A 17,793-nucleotide genomic window follows, 5' to 3' on the forward strand; every position below is an offset into this window, starting at 1 on the left:
GAGACCAGCCAAGAGGAACAACGGGAGCAGCTCCGGCTTGTGATGGATGACGTGCCTTGAGTGGACCTCCGAATAGAGGCTGGAGAGAGAAAAGGTTGAAGAAGCTCGGATGGGGTAGTCGAAGGTGTACAGGAGGAGGAGGATGTGGTCAAAACGCAAAGGCCGAGAGGATGCGAAGAAATCGACACCATACCACCGTAAATTATTCAAGCACCGAAGCTGCGCAGAGCATGTCCGTCGGGTCGACTGGAATACGGCGGCGACGCGTACCAAGAGCAAAAACCTTGGAACGTGGCTGCGCAAGTGCCTATTCCGCTTTCCCAAAGATCGATCTGGTTTTCTAAGCCTTAATTTATTCACGATCTTTTCTTCTTTTCTTCCAATTCGGCTAGGCCATCGCGGCTAGGCCAGTAAAGCTCGTGTCGTGACGGATCGCCTCACACACATCCTGCTGACCAGGTCGAGGTCGAGGTACTGCAAAGTTGTATATTAGCACTGCATGCTGCATCATATGTCCTTCACCAGCTTCAGGCACTCGGCCATCACCTGCAAGAGTCCTTTGCGCGCATCCTGGACGTGAGCTGGCCCTGAAGCCTGTTGCAGCTGCTTGATATGATAGCCGAGGATCTGCTGCAATGAAGAAAGGATTCGGGCTTGATCGAATCTCGCCTTGAACTTGTGGATCCCGTCTTTGTGCACCTTCAAGTATTGCAAGACGTTGAGCAGCACGTAGCTGGCTCGTAGACTCAAATTGATGCCGTTGAGATGCGCCTCCGCTCCCAAATCTTTGCTGCTTCGGTTTGCTTCTGCCACCGCTGGCTCAAGGTCTGCTCGCTCCCAGTGATTCCTTTCTTCATCTTCGGATCTATCTAGCACAAGATTCCCAAGCAAGACCGGAAAGAGTCGTTCGAGTGTCAGCAGAGCCTCGATGGCTGTGCTTGACTCTGTGACTGTTGCCAGCACCGCCAGCGAGGCCATCCTCGTGGCGAGCGATGCTTCTCCACCTCCGTCGCCCTCGGAGCTTGGATCAGATGTCTCGTTGGTTGCGGTCGTTTTGTTTTTTTTCATATACGCCCATTCATCGGCTTCCGAAAGACCTAGAAGCATTCTGAGACGCAAACATAGCCTGTCTTGAGGCTCGGATGCGGATTTCGCTGCCGAAGGGCGATCCACGGCAACAAAGTAGCCGAACACGGCTTCGACCTGCAGCAAGTTCACCAGAAGCTCGATCCACGCTCTTCGTACCATGACGTGATCCTCCATGAGCAGTTGCTCGCACGCCTGTGCAAGCACCGATGTGGTGCTGAACACCTGATTCGCGTCCTTACCTTCGCCTCCCTCTGCCTCCTCAGCATGCTCCAGAGAGAATTGAGCGATTCTCATGCAAACTTCTGGCGAAAGAGACGCCAAGTTGGTGAGCGCCAGCAGCGCCTCGAATTTTTGAAGTCGGGATGCCGAAGGACACAGCAAAAGACTGCATGTGACCGACGCCACGGACAGAAGCCCGTCTGAGGAAGGAAAGAGCAGGCTGGGGTTCAAAGAGATGAGCAGCTTGGCCAATGCTTGCAACGGCGCAAGATCCTCTGCGCTGACTTCGGCTGTGGCTGATGCTTCGGAAGCGCGCGCGAAGATGCCTCCCGCTTTCGACTGTTTTGTCTGCAGAGCGTGCAGTATCGGAGCTGATAGCGCCAGTACTGCCTTGAGCGCACCTTGCTGTACTGCCTTGCCACGCATGATGCGATCTTGCTTGGTTAGCAGCGCGAGTAAAGCGGCTCCGCAGGCTCGACGCACACTTTTGCTAGGGTTGACTTTCCAGCTGGCAACGTCTTTGGTGTCCTCTGAAGAAATCTTGCTCGATGAGGGAGGTGGACCAGTGACGGCAATGGCACAGAGTGTCTCTATTCCTTTGGCCTCGAATACGGCTGTGCATCTCTGCTCTACTCGCGCAGCCGTCTCAGGCTCTTCATCCTGCTGTGCTTGACTGCCTCCCTGCTTGTCGCCCTGCGCGTTGGCAAACTTGCGCAGACGTCGAACCTGCTTCTCCTCCGCCGTAAACACGGGTGGGTATGCGGTCACGTTAGACAAGATGGTGACAAGACCTAGCTGAAGCGCACCATGGAACCTTCGGCTGTCGATGTCCGTTGTCAGGTCTCGATCGGATGTTCGTGGCGTTGTCATCTTGAAACCTGTACATAGGACGTCCAGCAGCTGTTCGTCTTCAGCCACGCGCTCCTTGAAGCTCGACTGGACGGTGAGATAAGCGAGAACCTCGAGGCAGCTTAGCTCGACAGTTCGGCGAATGTCCTGGCTGAGCTCAGCAGCAAACGTCGTGTCCTTCGGGGCGCAAAGATTCGTGACAATGCCTACCAATTCGGCCCGAGTCGTCTGGTAGAGGGTATAATCCTTGCGTTTCCGTTCCAGCCTGCTTTCTTGGATCTTGCGAACGTGATCTTGTTGCGATGTTGGCTGCGAGGATGCAGATTGAGTGAGCCCGTGCATAGCTTCCGAGTCGATTGCACGGTACACTTTGACGTCGGCGAGTCCGGCAACGATCGCGACGGCATTCGATCGGAACGCTTTGCTGGATAGGCCTGTAGAGCTGTGTGGGGCACCGGAAATGTCGAACCAGTCCAGGACGGCTTGCTGGCTGGCCAGATATTTTCTTGTGGCCGTTGAGTTGGCAGCGGACGATAAGAGCTCGGCGACCGCCAGACTTCCCAGCTCCTCGTCCGATAGAGCCAGAAAGGACCCTTCGATGTCATTCTTCAGGCCTTCTTCATTTCGCCGTGTGAGAGCATTACAGGCGTCGGGTGCTTCGAGCACGAGGTTCAGGATACCGTCCGCTGTGAGAATGTCGTGAGCTTCGGAAGGCAGAACGCTAAAGAGTGCCGAGAAGAAGTTGAGGGCCGACAAGAGACTATGTGGTGTTGTGTCAGCCAGCCTGGATCGGATAAGCGGCGTCAGCAGCTGCGCTATGTTCTCGTCGACTACATTTGGGCGCGAGGAATCGGCTTTTCCGCCGTTCAGCGGCGTCCTCGCATTCGCTGAGGAAGAGCGCGAAGCAAGCGTGAGAAGCGCAGTGCTGCGAGCCAGTTTGAGCTTGATCAGCGCTGATCTGCTGCCAGAGGAGCTTGAAGATGCATCGGACGGAGCAACGGGTGCATGGGAAACCGGCGAAAAAGCATCGACAAAGGTCTCTGCAGTTGCAGTGGAAAGCGGGTCATCCGAGACGGAGAAACGCCGGATCCTCTCGACCAGCTCGTCCTGCATCGCAACGATATCCTCGTGCGTCAATCAAGTCGTACGGCGGCGAGCGTTGTCGTGCGGGCCGTCCTCGATACCGTCGTGGTGATCTTGTTCGTGCGGCAAGACCTTGACGATGAATTCCATGAAGTGTTGCTCTCTGTGTTCTCCTACATCTTCCAACCACAAAGTGGAGCTTGCCGACTCGGGACTCGGAGCACTTTCTGGTATAAGACCTAACACTTGGCTATTTGTCCCAGCGACGATCCACGTTTTGCTGCTTCGCTGCTGCGCCTTTTTCTTTCTAAATATTTTGGATAAAATGAAATTTTTTGGAGCGGCAGCGCTGCTTTCTTTGAATGTGACTTCTGATGAGAAGAATCATGCTTTCGATATCCCATCATCTCTATCCTTCTCCAAGCGCCATCGCATTCGCACACGCCGTGGCACTGAATTGTCTGCCACGTTCATCAACCGCTGCTCTTAACGCCTATTTCACCCTTCCTTGTCCTATCGCCAGTCAACTTATAGGACGCACGCCTCGTACGTGGCCGCAGTCGTCACCCTCGGATTCGCCTTTCGACTTGCGGAGCGGCGCCGATCCAATCAACACAGCAGTCTTCTCGCATAGAACGGCCAGAAATCGGCTTCACCGACAGCAGACATCACCGTTATGATCAACACATAGCAAAGCACAATCCCAGTAACGACTTCCCCGGTCACGACCTACCGAGCGCTACCCTTGGTTCAGGCGCTGAATCTGGCGCTTGGTGTTTGCGGCTGGCTCTGACGCTATTTCGCCACTCTCGACCTCCTCGCACCCGACCTTGCTCCCAACCTTCCTTGTCCTGCCAGGCTGTCCACGTCCGCCACCATGAAGCAGCTCGTATCCCAAGATGCGCCGAAGAAGATCAAGCACATCCAGTTTGGTGTGCTGTCCAAGCAGGACATCGTCAACATGTCCGAAATCGAGGTCACCACTCGAGACCTCTACACTATCGGCGAATCCGAACGCAGACCCGTTGCAAACGGTACCCTCGATCGGCGCCTGGGTGTCTCGGATAAGAACTCTCTCTGCGAGACTTGCCACCTCAAAATGGCAGACTGCGTAGGCCATTACGGCTACATCAAGCTCGTGCTTCCCGTGTTCCACGTCGGCTTCTTCAAGCATACCGTCGCTATCCTTCAAAGCATATGCAAGAACTGCGCCACCGTCCTGCTCGAAGAACCTGATCGCCGAAAGTTTCTCAAACGATTCAGAAGACCGAACCTCGAGAATCTCGATCGCACCAGGACGTTTAAGTCTGTCAACACCATCGCCCGAAAGGTGCTCTATTGCCCGAAATGCGGCTACACCAATGGCACCGTCAAGAAGCAAGGCCAGCTCAAGATCGTCCATGAAAAGTTCCGCGCGAAGAAGACGGCAGCAGAGCACGACGAATTCAAGGCGTCCTTCTCCACCAACATCAAGATGGGCAACGGCGACATCTCACCACATCTCAACAAAGCACAGGAGGATCTCAATCCGCTCAAGGCGCTCGACCTCTTCAAACGCATCTCGGACGAGGATTGCGAACTGCTCGGATTGCGGCCGGAATTCGGTCGCCCCGAGGAGTACATCTGGCAGTATATCTGCGTCCCACCAGTCTGCATCCGTCCCTCGGTCGCGCAGGACGGCGCAACCAACGAGGACGATGTCACCATCAAGCTCACAGAGATCATCTTCACCAACAGCCTGCTCAAGTTGGCTCTTGTCAAGGGCGGCAAAGGAACCACAACCAGTCAGCTCGTACAGCAGTGGGAATTCCTGCAGCTCACCGTAGCCCTCTACATCAACTCGGAGCTGCCGGGCGTTCCCATCCAACCCGGTCAAAAGCCAAGCCGCGGCTTCTGCCAGCGTCTCAAGGGCAAACAGGGTCGATTCCGAGGCAACTTGTCCGGCAAGCGTGTCGACTTTTCCGGACGAACTGTCATTGGTCCCGACCCTAACCTCAAGATCGACGAAGTTGCGGTACCACAGAGGGTGGCCAAGGTTCTCACCTATCCGGAGCGAGTCTTTGAGCACAACATCGAGCAGTTGCGGCAGGCCGTTCGCAACGGTACCGATGTGCATCCAGGCGCCAATTACCTCATGGACGGCAAGACTGGCTTCAAGCGTTTCCTCAAGTTCCCAGGCATGCGCGAGGAGCTCGCCGAAAAGTTGCGCGTCGGCGATATTGTAGAGCGTCACATCCGTGATGGAGATATCGTTCTTTTCAACAGGCAGCCTTCGCTCCACAAGCTTTCCATCATGTCCCACAGAGCCAAGATTCGACCGTGGCGCACCTTCCGTCTCAACGAATGCGCCTGCAACCCTTACAATGCCGATTTCGACGGAGACGAGATGAACATGCACGTTCCACAGACCGAGGAGGCCAGAACCGAGGCCACAGTTCTAATGGGCGTCAAGCACAACTTGGTAACCCCGCGAAATGGAGAGCCCATCATCGCCGCCATTCAGGATTTCATCACCGCTTCCTACCTCATCTCTAAGCGGGATCGATTCTTCAACCGAGCCCAATTCTCGCAGATCTGCAGCTACTTTGCCGATGCCGAGCTTCAGATAGACATCCCTCCACCGGCAATAATGAAGCCCGTTCGCCTTTGGACGGGCAAGCAGGTGATGTCGTGTCTAATCCGACCCAACCGCAAGAGTCCACATCTCGTCAACCTCGAGGCGCAATGCCGAACATTCGAAAAGCCTACAGGCGGTCACCCGAAGGATATGTCGCCTAACGATGGCTGGCTCGTCATCGTCAACAGTGAAGTCATGTGCGGTGTCTTTGACAAGTCGACCGTCGGTGACGGCAAGAAGAACTCGGTCTTTGGTGTCATGCTGCGTGACTACGGGCCCGATGCGGCCATCACTGCGATGAACCGGCTTGCAAAAACGTGCGCTCGATGGCTCACCAACCAGGGCTTCTCGCTCGGCATCAACGACGTCATCCCGGGCCCAAACCTGCGCACCAACAAGGATGCAAAGGTCGAAGCCGCCTATGCCGAGTGTCTCGACCTGATCGAGAAGGCAAAGCACGGCAAGCTCGAGAATCTACCAGGTTGCGACCAGGAGCAGACGCTGGAGAACATGATCTCCGGTGTGCTCTCAGGTGTTCGTAGCGACGTCGGTGAGATCTGCATGACGGAGCTCAGTCGTCACAACGCACCGCTGGTCATGGCTGTCTGTGGTTCCAAAGGCTCCAAGATCAATGTGGCTCAGATGGTGGCGTGTGTAGGTCAGCAAATCATCGGTGGTTCCCGTGTGCCTAACGGCTTCCAGGACCGATCGCTGCCACACTTTGCCAAAAAGTCCAAGGACCCACCCTCCAAGGGTTTCGTGCGCAACTCGTTCTTCAGCGGTCTCACCCCTACCGAGTTCCTCTTCCACGCCATCTCGGGTCGTGAGGGTCTGGTTGACACTGCGGTCAAGACGGCAGAGACGGGATACATGCAGCGTCGTCTCATGAAGGCGCTCGAGGATCTCTCTACGCACTACGATCTCAGTGTTCGCAACTCGGTGGGCGGTGTCGTGCAATTTATCTACGGAGACGATGGTCTCGACCCAGCCGAGCTCGAGGGCAATGCCATGCCGATCGAGCCATTCCGATTGTGGCGCCACTGCTTGGCCATCACGCACCACGTTGCTGGACGCGGTCTCTACCCCTACGAGATCATGGAGGTCGTGAATCGCGAGCTAAGCAGCGATCGCTTTGTCAACACGTGCACCCAGAAGTACCGCGACTCAGTGCACGAGTTTCTCTACGGAAACGTGTACCAGCGTGCGGTCAAGGTGCGCGAAGCGTTCGGCATGTACGGTGCCGAAGCGCGCGAGGAGCACTGGGACGAAGAGACCGATCTCTCGATCGGCGCGGATCGCGACCAGTGGGCTATTGTCAACAACAAGACCAAGATCAAGGAGGCGGCCATCCTTGCGTTCCTCGACCAGTGCTACATCAAGTACATGAAGGCCAAGATCGAGCCGGGCTCTGCAGTGGGTGCCGTCGGAGCGCAATCGATCGGCGAGCCGGGAACGCAGATGACGCTTAAGACCTTCCATTTCGCCGGTGTCGCCTCGATGAACGTGACGCTCGGTGTGCCGCGTATCAAGGAAATCATCAATGCAGCCAAATCAATCAACACGCCGATCATCGAAGCCAAACTCGTGTCCGAGAAATCCGAACGCGCTGCACGAATTGTCAAGGGCCGCATCGAGAAGACCTACCTGGGCGATATTGCATCGGTGATCGAAGAAGCTTGGGCGGCGCAGTACACCTACTTGGGCGTGCACATTGACATGGAGGCAATTCAGAAGCTGCAGCTCGAGATCACGCTCAACGACATCAAATGGGCGATTGTCAATGCGCCTAAGCTCAAGATCAAAGAGGAGCGCGTCATGGTGGTACCCAAGAAGAACCGCATCCGCATCTACGTGCCACCAGAGGGACCTGACAAGGAGAGCGATGTGTACTACAACCTCAAAGCGCTCAAGCGAGCCCTCCCCTCGATCGTTGTCAAGGGAATCCCTCAGGCCACGCGTGCGGTCATCTCGGACGAAAAGGGCACGCGCAAGCTGCTCGTCGAAGGGTACGGCCTGCTCAAAGTCATGACCACCGAAGGAGTCATCGGCACGCAGACGCACACCAACCACGTGATGGAGATGCAGTCGGTGCTGGGAATCGAAGCGGCGCGCACATCCGTGTACCGCGAGATCGAACACACCATGTCCGCGCACGGCATGAGCATCGATCCGCGCCACATCATGCTGTTGGCGGACACGATGACGTACAAGGGCGAGGTGCTGGGTATTACGCGGTTCGGCGTAGCCAAGATGAAGGACAGCGTGTTGATGCTGGCGAGTTTCGAAAAGACGACGGATCACCTGTTTGATGCGGCGCTGTTTGGTAAGAAGGACGAGGTGCTGGGTGTGAGTGAGAGCATCATCATGGGTAATCCTGCGCAGACGGTGGGTACGGGCATGCCAGCGCTGGTGGTGCCGGCGCCTGCATTGCCGCCTCGTCGAGCATTGCTTTTCGATCGTTAGACTGTCCCTCTGTCACACACAATCAACCTCGAATACATCACATGCATTCCACTGATCGAATCATCCTGACAAACATCTGTTTCCAATAATTGAAGCGGGCCCAGACCTTCACGTTGAGACAGCAACCACATCCGTAACAAACTCCTGCCAAACATTCGAGAACTCTGTGTAAACCTGTGGCTCCCCGAGGTCAGAAACAAAGATTCCGCCTGTTGAATTCAATCCGTGAATCGTACCATCAACGAGCTGTTGGATGCTGGCGAACTTTTTTCCATCCTTGGTGGCGATATTTCTTGGATCGACCTCGTTGAAAATGTAGGCGCGCTGGAAGTCTGAACCGGCGTTGCTCCCTGCTGTCAAGCTTTGATATTCTGCATAGTCAAAGTTGGAAAGTGGGCTTTCGTAGACGACAATGTGGTCGGCGGAGGTGGAGTAGAATCTAGGATCTTCGGGCCAGGTTCCCGGGTTGAGGATGGTGATGGCGGTGTTTTGGTTGCTGCGCTTGTGTTTGTTTGTTGTCTTGCGCTTGGAGGTCGGCTTTTTTGCTGTTTTGGTAGATTTCGGCTTCTTGGTGGAAGTACTTGCCTTTTTGGTGGACTTTGGTTTCTGCGAGGAAGTCGGCTTATTGGTCGACTTGGGCTTGGACGTGGACACAGCCTTTGGGGTCGACGTGGATCTCGTACTGGTAGCTACCGGCTTGACGATTGCAGTGATACTCTTGACCGAAGAGGTGTCAACACCCCAGTCCAGAGATTTGACGAAATCGGTGTAACCGCTGTAGGTGCTGAGCCATTTTGAGCTTGTACTAGTCTCGTCGAAAAAGATGCCATCTGGACGAATGGCTGATGTCCAGTTGTGATATTGGAGGACTTGACTTTTGACCAGCCCAGGATCCTTATCACCGTACCCCGTGGCGACGTAGCCAACGAGCTCGAGGATCTGGTTAGTATCCGCGGTGGCTCGCAGCTTTTTGATGTTATCGGAATAATCAGCTCCGGGATCGGTGCCTTGACCTGGGCCAGAATCGGGGTTGATGACGATGGTGAAAGCTGCGGTAGGATTGTTCTTGATGGCAGTGAACAACGGATTCCAGGCATCACCCTCAGGATAGATGTAGAGAGGCAAGATGATGCGTGGCGTGGTAGTGTCGACGAGCTTTGTAGCATGGACAGCAGCGCCAATGACGATCTGCACCAATGCGATGGGGGTAGCGATGGCCAGCCATCGACCTGCGAAGGCCGAAGCTTTTAGGTCGACCATTCGCGGCGTCTAGAGGCGGAATATGCCTCCCTCGTTGTTGAGCCTGATCAGCTAGGAACGACTCGTTTCTTTACCTTGCGATCTGTACAGAGCGCTTTTTCGGTGTGGTGGTCACCTCAGAAGACGACGTGCGCTCGGTAACGAGTCTCAAAAGACCTTCTTCGGGTCGACGTCGAGCAAGTCGGCCAGGGTTGATGCTGAATCGCCTTCCGTTGGAAGACCAAGTTTGGTCGCCGAGTGCGGAATCGAATGCGGGCTGCCTCATTGTGGCTGTTGTTGCTGGCTGTGCTGCTGTGCTGCTGACTGCAGTGTAGATCCGAGTCGGAGTTTGGACAGCTGCGTCTCCAACTTTGACAGCTCGCTAACAAAGTCAAAAATCCAAAAGGGGTTTTGACAATTGTTAGTAGCGCATCCTAACAGCTAGAGACGCAGCGCCAAAAGGACTCGGCTTCCAGAACGGCGTTTGTGTCCGGTTCGGTCTGATGTGGGGTAAGTAGGACCACCTAGCTTCGCCGGTCAACAGCGTTCGCCAACCACCTCCTTCCATCATCGACGACCGACAGATGCTACTCGCACGACGAGGCATCACCGTACCTTCTTTCCGCGCACGCATCTTCACAGCACCCTTCGCTGCTCCCTCCAACCATCATCCCCGCCTGCTCACCATGTCGTCCACCGCCGCCCCTTTCACCCGCCTGGTCCGCTTCCACCCATCCTCTGACCCTTCTGCCATCAAGATCGGCACCCCCGTCGACCCCAACATTGACATTGGCCTGGACACCTTCCCCTTTTCCTCCTCCACTCCACCTCTCGTCGACGTCTACTCCGGCACCTCCATCCTCTCACCTGGTACATCCACCGGGGAACGCCTTCAACTTGGCACCATCCTCTCCCCGCTCTGCCCCTCCGAAGTCGGTACCATTCGCTGCATCGGTCTCAACTACACCGAACATGCCCACGAAGCAAATCTACCCATCCCTACCGTACCAACCCTGTTCATGAAACCTTCCACATCCCTCGCTGGTCCTTATCCACAACCAACCGTCATTCCCAAGAGCTTCGTCGCTGACGACGCTGCTGACTACGAAGCCGAACTCGCCGTCGTCATCGGAAAACCTTGCAAGGATGTAGACGAACAGCATGCGATGGATTACGTTCTTGGGTGAGCTTCCTGCTCCTTCTCTTCCACCAGCTTCTCCTCGATCAACAACTGACCAACTTTCCTTTCTTTGTTGCTCGAGGTGGGTATAGCATTACAGCCGCGAACGACGTCTCTTCCCGCAAAGCCCAATTCGCCCAGTCCCAATGGTCCTACTCCAAAGGCTTCGACTCCGCCTGTCCCATAGGTCCAACCATCGTCCACATCTCCACCATCCCAAACCTGCGCGACGTTCAGATCGAGGCAAAGCTAAACGATCAAGTGGTTCAAAATTCCTCCCTCAACGATCTCATCTTTAGCATCCCCAAAATCATCTCCTTCCTCAGTCAAGGTACTACCTTGACCCCTGGAACAATCATCTTGACCGGGTGAGTTTGCCAAACACATGTGAGAAAGATAGCGAGCGCTCGTTGCTGATCAAATCCCCAAGTTTGTTCCCGAAAAAACAGTACTCCAGCAGGTATCGGTTGGACAGCAAACCCAAGACGCACACTTCAACATGGCGACACCTTCTCCGTCACCATCTCACACGGTGTGGGTACGCTCATCAACCAGATTCAGTACGAGAGCTAGTTCGGATTATGCTTCACTGTTCAAAAGCCATTCAGCAGCATCAAGGAAAGTGTGTTTCGGACAAGACGCTACTCTAAAGGGACGAAGAAATCTAAACACTCGTTAGGGCATGTTCACTGCTCGGGCTGGATCTGGAACGCGCGCTGCGATCCGCTCGAGAGCGAGGCCGATTTCTTGCGGTCCTGATGGTGCTTCTTGTTGCCATCCTTGCCTGGGATCGGCTTGTTGGTAATCACATCGTTCTCGTTGCCGTACCTGTATCCGCCACTGGCGACTCCATTCGCCTTGTCCGCTTTGGCTTTGGCCAAGAAGCTAAAATGGCCTCCCACCACGGGTCGAGCCAAAAAGTGGATCAGCGGATCCTCGGGCTGCTTGGGGAAATCGCCTGTGGTGCTTTCCATGAGATCCGTGAACGGTGCATCCGTCTTTCCGGCGCTGATGAAATTGTACAGCAGATCAATGAACAGCTTGTGTGTGGCAGCATCGTCCGAGGCGGCGGCAGCAAACATCTCCCAGTCCGTCTTGGCCCACTTGTGCCTCGAGTCGAGCGGCACGCCGTATTTCTCCTGAACGCGAGGATACCAGGCATCTTGGATCTTGTACACGGCGTGCGGCACCAAGTTGAGATCCAGCAGTCGGTCCGCTAGCAGATTGTACAGGGTACCCCACGACGCATCCGTCTGGTAGGCGAGCTTTGTGTGCGAGGCGTCGTGCGAGATGGCGTACTCCTGCCACTTCTTGATGTAGGAAGAAGAGATGTTGGCGTACGACTTGGCGTCCTTGTTGTGACTCAGTATGTCAGCAATCTTGCCCATGGCAGCGATAGCAGAGATACCTTTGATGGCCAGATCGGTCTGGTTGGCAAGCGTGCCGGCAAAGTCGTCCGTGGAAAGCTGCTCTGCCGGGATGAGACTGTCGTCTACCAAGAACTCGGTCCACTGCTTCATAATGTTGTAGTGCTGCTCCAGGAAAGGCACTGCCTCGGACTTGCCAACGAGCTGAGCCCAGTGAAGGATCATCCAGATCATGTTGCCCGACTCTTCGACTTGCATCGGCTCGTCGTTGCCGTTGTTGTATCCAAAAGCGTTGGGGTAGGTACCGAGGTCGTGAACGCACCACTTGTTCGGGTACAGGCCGGACTCGGTGTACTCGAAAATGGGCAGCAAAAGGTCGCGGAGCATGTCCGGGTTGGCGTACGAAAGCAAAGGGAAGAGCGGGAAGATGACATCAACGGTCGACATATCGCCGTTGGACGAAATTTCTTTGAGGAAGAGTAGAGTGTCGGAGGTGTTGTATCTGCCCTTGGAGTCCTTGCTGACCGTGATCTCAAAGGTGGCGAAAGCTTGACGAACAGATAGCTGGGTGATGGCAGCGTACTGGTCACCTACATCGCCGCCTCCGACGGCTGCCCTGGAATCGTCGAGAACCTGCTGATCGAACTTTTTGGCCTTGGCAAGCGCCGAGTCAAAGTCATTGACGAAGAAAGCAACCGCATCCTCGAGATTGTCGCCGAACTTGGTCTGCCAGTATCCGTAACGATCCTCCTGGTAGCTCTTTGTCGAGTTGGTGCCGGGATGTTTGGCGCGGATGTAGTTGACGTAGGGCGTGCGCATGTGTCCGACGACAAAGAGAGCGTCTTTGTCGGCGTGCTTTGCATCGAAATCTACGGCAAAGGCAAACGAGTTGTCGGGACCGAGCACGGGCCCATGGTCGAAAGAGAGCTTGCCTGTGTCGATGAACTCGGCGTGGGTGACGACGTTGTTGTTGTTCCTCGAGTAGAGACCGGTGTGATTGCGCGCAGCATAGGTGGCGTTGCCCCATTCCGCGCGCTGACGGAATTCGGTGTAGACCTGAGGGTGCTTGCGGGTGATGAAGAAGACCGAAGTGTCGTTCTTCTCATAGTACTGCTGGTCGTAAGGGTACTCGTCGTAGTCATAGTCGTGCCCTGTGACCCATCGTTCGTCAATGTCAGTGTAGAGCTGAATGCTACGGCCTTTGATGGTGGAAGTGTCGAGTTCGACGTGCAGGTAGCTGAGAGGCAGACTCTGACGGAGGTAGTCGTCTGGAGTGATGGGAGTGAGGAAGGTGACGTTGAAGCGCACCTTGTCCGCTTCAAAGGCAAACATGGTTCGGGTCGCAGTGTACTCGGCACTCAGCTGCTTGGCGGCGGGGCCGGCGCGAACCAGAGTGCCAAAGCCATTGCCCATCCATTCGTAGGTGACGTTGTCGATGCGAATGTAGCCGGTCCAGCCAAGACGGAACTCGCCGTCAGCGCCATACGACGATGTCCAGAAGGACGACCACTGTCCAGCCAAATAGCCGCCATTGCCGACGGTGTTGGGAGGGGTCGAGTCGAGATTAGATCCTGAGGGCAACCAAGCACTGAGGTAGGGGCTCCGCACGGCCAAAGGGAACGAGGGAGGATTGACGGGATAGAAGGAGCTTGAAGAGAGAGCCTGCTTGGCATTTGTGATACTCGCGTTCTGACTTGCCGAGCCAGAGGTGGAAGCCGAATCTGGCGAAACGGATGCCGGCGATGAAGACTGGCTCGAGACAGCCTTTTCGCCGTCTGTGACGAGCTGGAAGTCGGGCTTGTTCAGCTGACCATTCCCGAGGACGGTCGGCTGTGTCGACTGCACGCTCCATTGGACACCGGGCTGAGTAGGATCGGAGCTGAGGCCGACGATGTTCTGGCCAGCAGGAAGGTGCTTTTGAGACGGAGCACGAGTGAGATCAGCTAACGCTTCGAAGAGCGTGGTGAGCCCATCCGACTTTGCAAGGGAGGCTTGAGCTCGTTGTGGTCCGGACAGCAACAGCGCTGTGGCCAAAGCCGCGGCTGTTGACACGATTGGCAGCCTCATGACCGAGGGAAGAAGGGAGGAACCACAGGAGAAGGGTGTTAGAGGATGGGCAGGAAGGGCTCTTGTGTCGTCTATGGGAAGGTTGAGAACGCGTTCAGACGCCAGCGTTATATGCTTGAGCTTGGTGTTTGATACTGAAGGGGCAGGTGAAGTCTTGCTTGCAATGATGTGCGGTGCAATAGAAAGATGCGAATGAGACAATCCAGTTCGTACAGGGGCCGCTACGTGGGTTGCAGCTAAGGTTCGCGGATGTGAAGAGAGGCTGCGAGCTCGAGCCAGCTGCGTTGCCCTTTGAGGAGCGTGAGCGTTCTGCCTGGGAAGAATCTACGGTGGATCCGGCTGTATGCGGAATGAAGTGGAAATGTTCTAGCGCCGTTTCTAGTCTCTAGCGATGGGCTTGACGCGGGTGGGTGTTGTGTCGCTCCTCTGTGTATGTACTGGTCGGCTCGATGCTGCTCGTGGGTCGGTGATGATGAATCCAGGTGGGCGGTGCGAAGGAAGGAAAAGGAGAAAGGGAAAGGAGGATGAGAGATGTGGGGCAAGGTGATGGTGGTCCGAGCTGCAAGCTAGTCGTCAAGTGGGGCTCCGTGCTGGCGGGCTGCATGGTCCAGCTGCGTTTCACCCACAGCAAAGGAGCGGACAAGGTTGCTGGCCAGACACGATCGGAACAGGCACATCCGGATGCTGGACACACACTGTCCTCGCATTCTGGCTAAGGCACGGGACAGACGCCGACGACCGATATCTTGTGTTTCATAGCCAGCTTGGCATCAGTGTCGCTCTCGCTTCAGCCGACATCGGCGTATCGAGCGGGGCAGGGCCTGGTGGTCCAAGTGGAGGAAGGGCAGCATCTTAGCGGAGGGTCCTCGGTTACGCCGAAACGGGGATCATCGTGCGCCTTTGTGCTGCTGCAGCTGCAGCTTCTCCTTTCCCGCTGTAACGTCAAGTGACAGGTATACCTGAATCTGATTTTTGCCGGTCGCGAGACTCGCTGATCGTCCGGGACAGCCGAAACAAGGGCGATCTGCAAGCCCTTTTTTCCCCTTGGCTCTAGGACTTGCCTAACAAATCGCAGCAACTCACCAGCGTGGTCAATTTACAGTGTACGTTATTGTATTTGTTTGCCAATAGCGGTGAATTCTCTCGCCGTATCTGCGACCTGTTTTCAGGGCAGCGAAAGCCCACCTACATGGGAAGGTCGGCTCTTGTGTCGATCGAAACTCAGCAGGCTTTGGATAACCTGCTTCTGTTGCTTTGGCGACTCGCCTCCGTCCGCTCTCCTTTCCATCATCCCCCGAAATGACGGAAGGCAAGCTGGTCTTGATATATCGAGCTCAGATGTCGTGTTCCGGAGTCCATGCATGCTGCTAAGGTTACACTTTCGACCGGCCCGGAGGCGGCGATGCGGCACCATGCATACACGTCGGCTCACTTGCTTTGCGGGGAACTGGCACTTCCACAGCCAGCCCAATTTTCGGTCCTGTCGGATCGAACAAGTCCCGCGTACACACTTCGAATTTGCCGTAGCAGTCTGGATCTCGCTCACACCACAAAGCCGAACTGGCACAAGGAGCAGACAAGCTTGGAAAGGCGATCATATTAAGAGATTCTTTTGGTGTTTGACATTCGCGATCTGTATTCGGTGTAGTTGATGGCTCACTCTTCGTTCAGAGCGCTGTTGACCTCCCTGCTGATCCTGTGCACCGCCTTGAGGTAGATCTTGACAGCCTCGGGGTCCACACCTGGCGTGATGCCATGTCCCAGGTTAGCGATGTAGGCTCCTCCTCCTCCGAAGCCTCCCTTTTTGGAACGAAGCATCTCCTCCACCTTGGCCTCGATCGCATCTTTGCCTGCATACAGCACGGCTGGGTCCATGTTGCCCTGCAGCGCCAAACGGTGGCCCGCCTCGTTCTGGCCGCTGGCATCCTTGTAGCCAGACTTGCCCGGCGATGCAAGCTCCACCACCTTGCGTGCAACGCACGGCTCCACCGTCCAATCCAGTCCGACTACATCGTAGCCTGCCTTGACCACCTCTGGCAGCGAATGACCCAGAGCGCCCTTGGCGAACACGATCAATGGGGGACACGGAATCGACTTGGTCGAGAGAATGTCGCGCACCGAAGCGGCGATCGATCGCAGGAACGGCAGCGAGAATTGACGGAAGTCCGAGGGAGAAAGCTCGCCCGCCCACGAGTCGAATACCTGCAGCAGCTGCGCGCCTGCCTTGACTTGACCCACGAGGAAGTCGGTGCAAACGTCGGCGATCCTCTGCAGAAGCTCCTTGGATTCTTCCGGGTATTTGAACAGCCACGCCTTGGCCTTTTCGAACGTCTTGCTTCCACCTCCCTCTACCATGTAGGCCATCAGCGTCCACGGGGCACCGCAGAATCCGATGAGTGGCACCTCGCCGTCCAGCTTTGTGCGAGTCATGCTGATAGCCTCGTACACGTAGCCCAGCTCCTTGTCGACGTCCACCTTCTTCCTGAGCTTGGTCGAGATGTCCTTGGGCGTCACCAGTGGGTCGGGGAAATGCGGTCCCTTGGCAGGAAGCATCTCGACCTCCATTCCCATGGCTTGCGGTACTACCAAGATGTCTGAAAAGATGATGGCGGCATCGAGCAAGCCAGAGTAGCGGCGGATGGGCTGCACAGTGATCTCGGAGGCCAGCTCGGGGTCGCGGCAGCATTCGAAAAAGTCGTGGTCTTCTCGAATCTTACGGAATTCTGCGTGAGGAAAGGGAAATCGGCATGGACATACGATGTCAAGGGTCAGTGGATTTCTCGAGAAAGCGTCAAAGGCCAAAGTGGGATCGGGCGAGCTTGACGGCGGTCAGTGCCGTCTGCAGTCGGGAGATGTGATTCTTACCTGGAAGGTATCGGCCGGCCTGGCGCATGATCCAGCACGGAGCCCTTTCGGTTTGGTATCCGCGAGCGGCCCGGATGATCAAGTCATTCTTGAGCCCCTCTTCAGGCTTGCGGCACTCCTTTTCCTTGCGTTGGGTGAACGACTGCAGGTGCTGCATGCCAGGAATCTTGGACGACATGTTAGTTGACGAGCACGAGCGACGGAGCCCACGTGTTTGCGACTAAGTTTCGAGCGAGGGATGAGCGGCGGTAGCAGCTCAGGTAACGCCTTTCGTTCGACGGACAAGAGGCGGATCGAGCGAGAGTGCTGCAAGTAGGAGCTCTGCTGAAAGGATGAGATGAAGGAAAGGAGGATTGGGTCGGTCCTTTGCCAAGTGGAGCTGTCACCGACAAATTTCGGGAAATTGCAACACAGCTGCCGGAAGCACAGTTACCAAAAAGACACGGAGCGTGCGAGCTGCCGTTGTCAGCCGACCGGAAATTCTTCTGGTGCTGAGCTTGTGACCTTAGCGAGCTACAGCAGCAGCTCCAACTTTAAACGTCACGGTCGCGCAAGAAAACGTGATTTGTTCGGCTACACCCGAGTGTCTCTGTCTTTCTCTCTCGTGTGCATGTGGTGGCCACCGGATATGCAGACATTCGAGAAAAGAATACAATCACATTCAGACGGTATCGAAAGGGCGAGGCGTATAGTACAGAAAAAGTACAGGCTGCGGATCGGGGAAGAGCAAGCAGCACGATGGTATGGAACGATCG

At 55.7% G+C, this 17,793-nt stretch overlaps 6 protein-coding genes across 6 annotated transcripts; 3 read left to right on the forward strand and 3 right to left on the reverse strand.

The window, feature by feature from the left end:
* Positions 1-507: 507 nt before the first annotated feature.
* Positions 508-3,270, reverse strand: PHSY_002594 (hypothetical protein; the record flags this gene model as incomplete). The annotated part of the gene is made up of 1 exon (XM_012333216.1): positions 508-3,270. The coding sequence occupies one exon, from the start codon at positions 3,268-3,270 to the stop codon at positions 508-510; it is 2,763 nt and encodes a 920-aa protein (XP_012188606.1).
* Positions 3,271-3,379: 109 nt separating this feature from the next.
* On the forward strand, positions 3,380-3,730 carry PHSY_002595 (hypothetical protein; the record flags this gene model as incomplete). The annotated part of the gene is made up of 1 exon (XM_012333217.1): positions 3,380-3,730. The coding sequence occupies one exon, from the start codon at positions 3,380-3,382 to the stop codon at positions 3,728-3,730; it is 351 nt and encodes a 116-aa protein (XP_012188607.1).
* Positions 3,731-4,117: 387 nt separating this feature from the next.
* PHSY_002596 (hypothetical protein) lies at positions 4,118-8,320 on the forward strand (the record flags this gene model as incomplete). Its single annotated transcript, XM_012333218.1, has 1 exon — positions 4,118-8,320. One exon carries the CDS (start codon positions 4,118-4,120, stop codon positions 8,318-8,320), a length of 4,203 nt encoding a protein of 1,400 aa, XP_012188608.1.
* Positions 8,321-8,428: 108 nt separating this feature from the next.
* Positions 8,429-9,580, reverse strand: PHSY_002597 (spherulin 4-like cell surface protein; the record flags this gene model as incomplete). The annotated part of the gene is made up of 1 exon (XM_012333219.1): positions 8,429-9,580. One exon carries the CDS (start codon positions 9,578-9,580, stop codon positions 8,429-8,431), a length of 1,152 nt encoding a protein of 383 aa, XP_012188609.1.
* Positions 9,581-10,143: 563 nt separating this feature from the next.
* PHSY_002598 (fumarylacetoacetate hydrolase) lies at positions 10,144-11,312 on the forward strand (the record flags this gene model as incomplete). Its single annotated transcript, XM_012333220.1, has 3 exons — positions 10,144-10,742; positions 10,832-11,107; positions 11,189-11,312. 3 exons carry the CDS (start codon positions 10,144-10,146, stop codon positions 11,310-11,312), a joined length of 999 nt encoding a protein of 332 aa, XP_012188610.1.
* A 113-nt stretch (positions 11,313-11,425) lies between these two features.
* PHSY_002599 (hypothetical protein) lies at positions 11,426-17,216 on the reverse strand (the record flags this gene model as incomplete). Its single annotated transcript, XM_012333221.1, has 4 exons — positions 11,426-14,244; positions 15,606-15,733; positions 15,834-16,896; positions 17,039-17,216. The coding sequence occupies 4 exons, from the start codon at positions 17,214-17,216 to the stop codon at positions 11,426-11,428; spliced, it is 4,188 nt and encodes a 1,395-aa protein (XP_012188611.1).
* Positions 17,217-17,793: the final 577 nt, after the last annotated feature.

Source organism: Pseudozyma hubeiensis (assembly GCF_000403515.1).
Source record: "Pseudozyma hubeiensis SY62 DNA, scaffold: PHS27, whole genome shotgun sequence".
Taxonomy (NCBI): Eukaryota; Fungi; Basidiomycota; class Ustilaginomycetes; order Ustilaginales; family Ustilaginaceae; genus Pseudozyma; species Pseudozyma hubeiensis.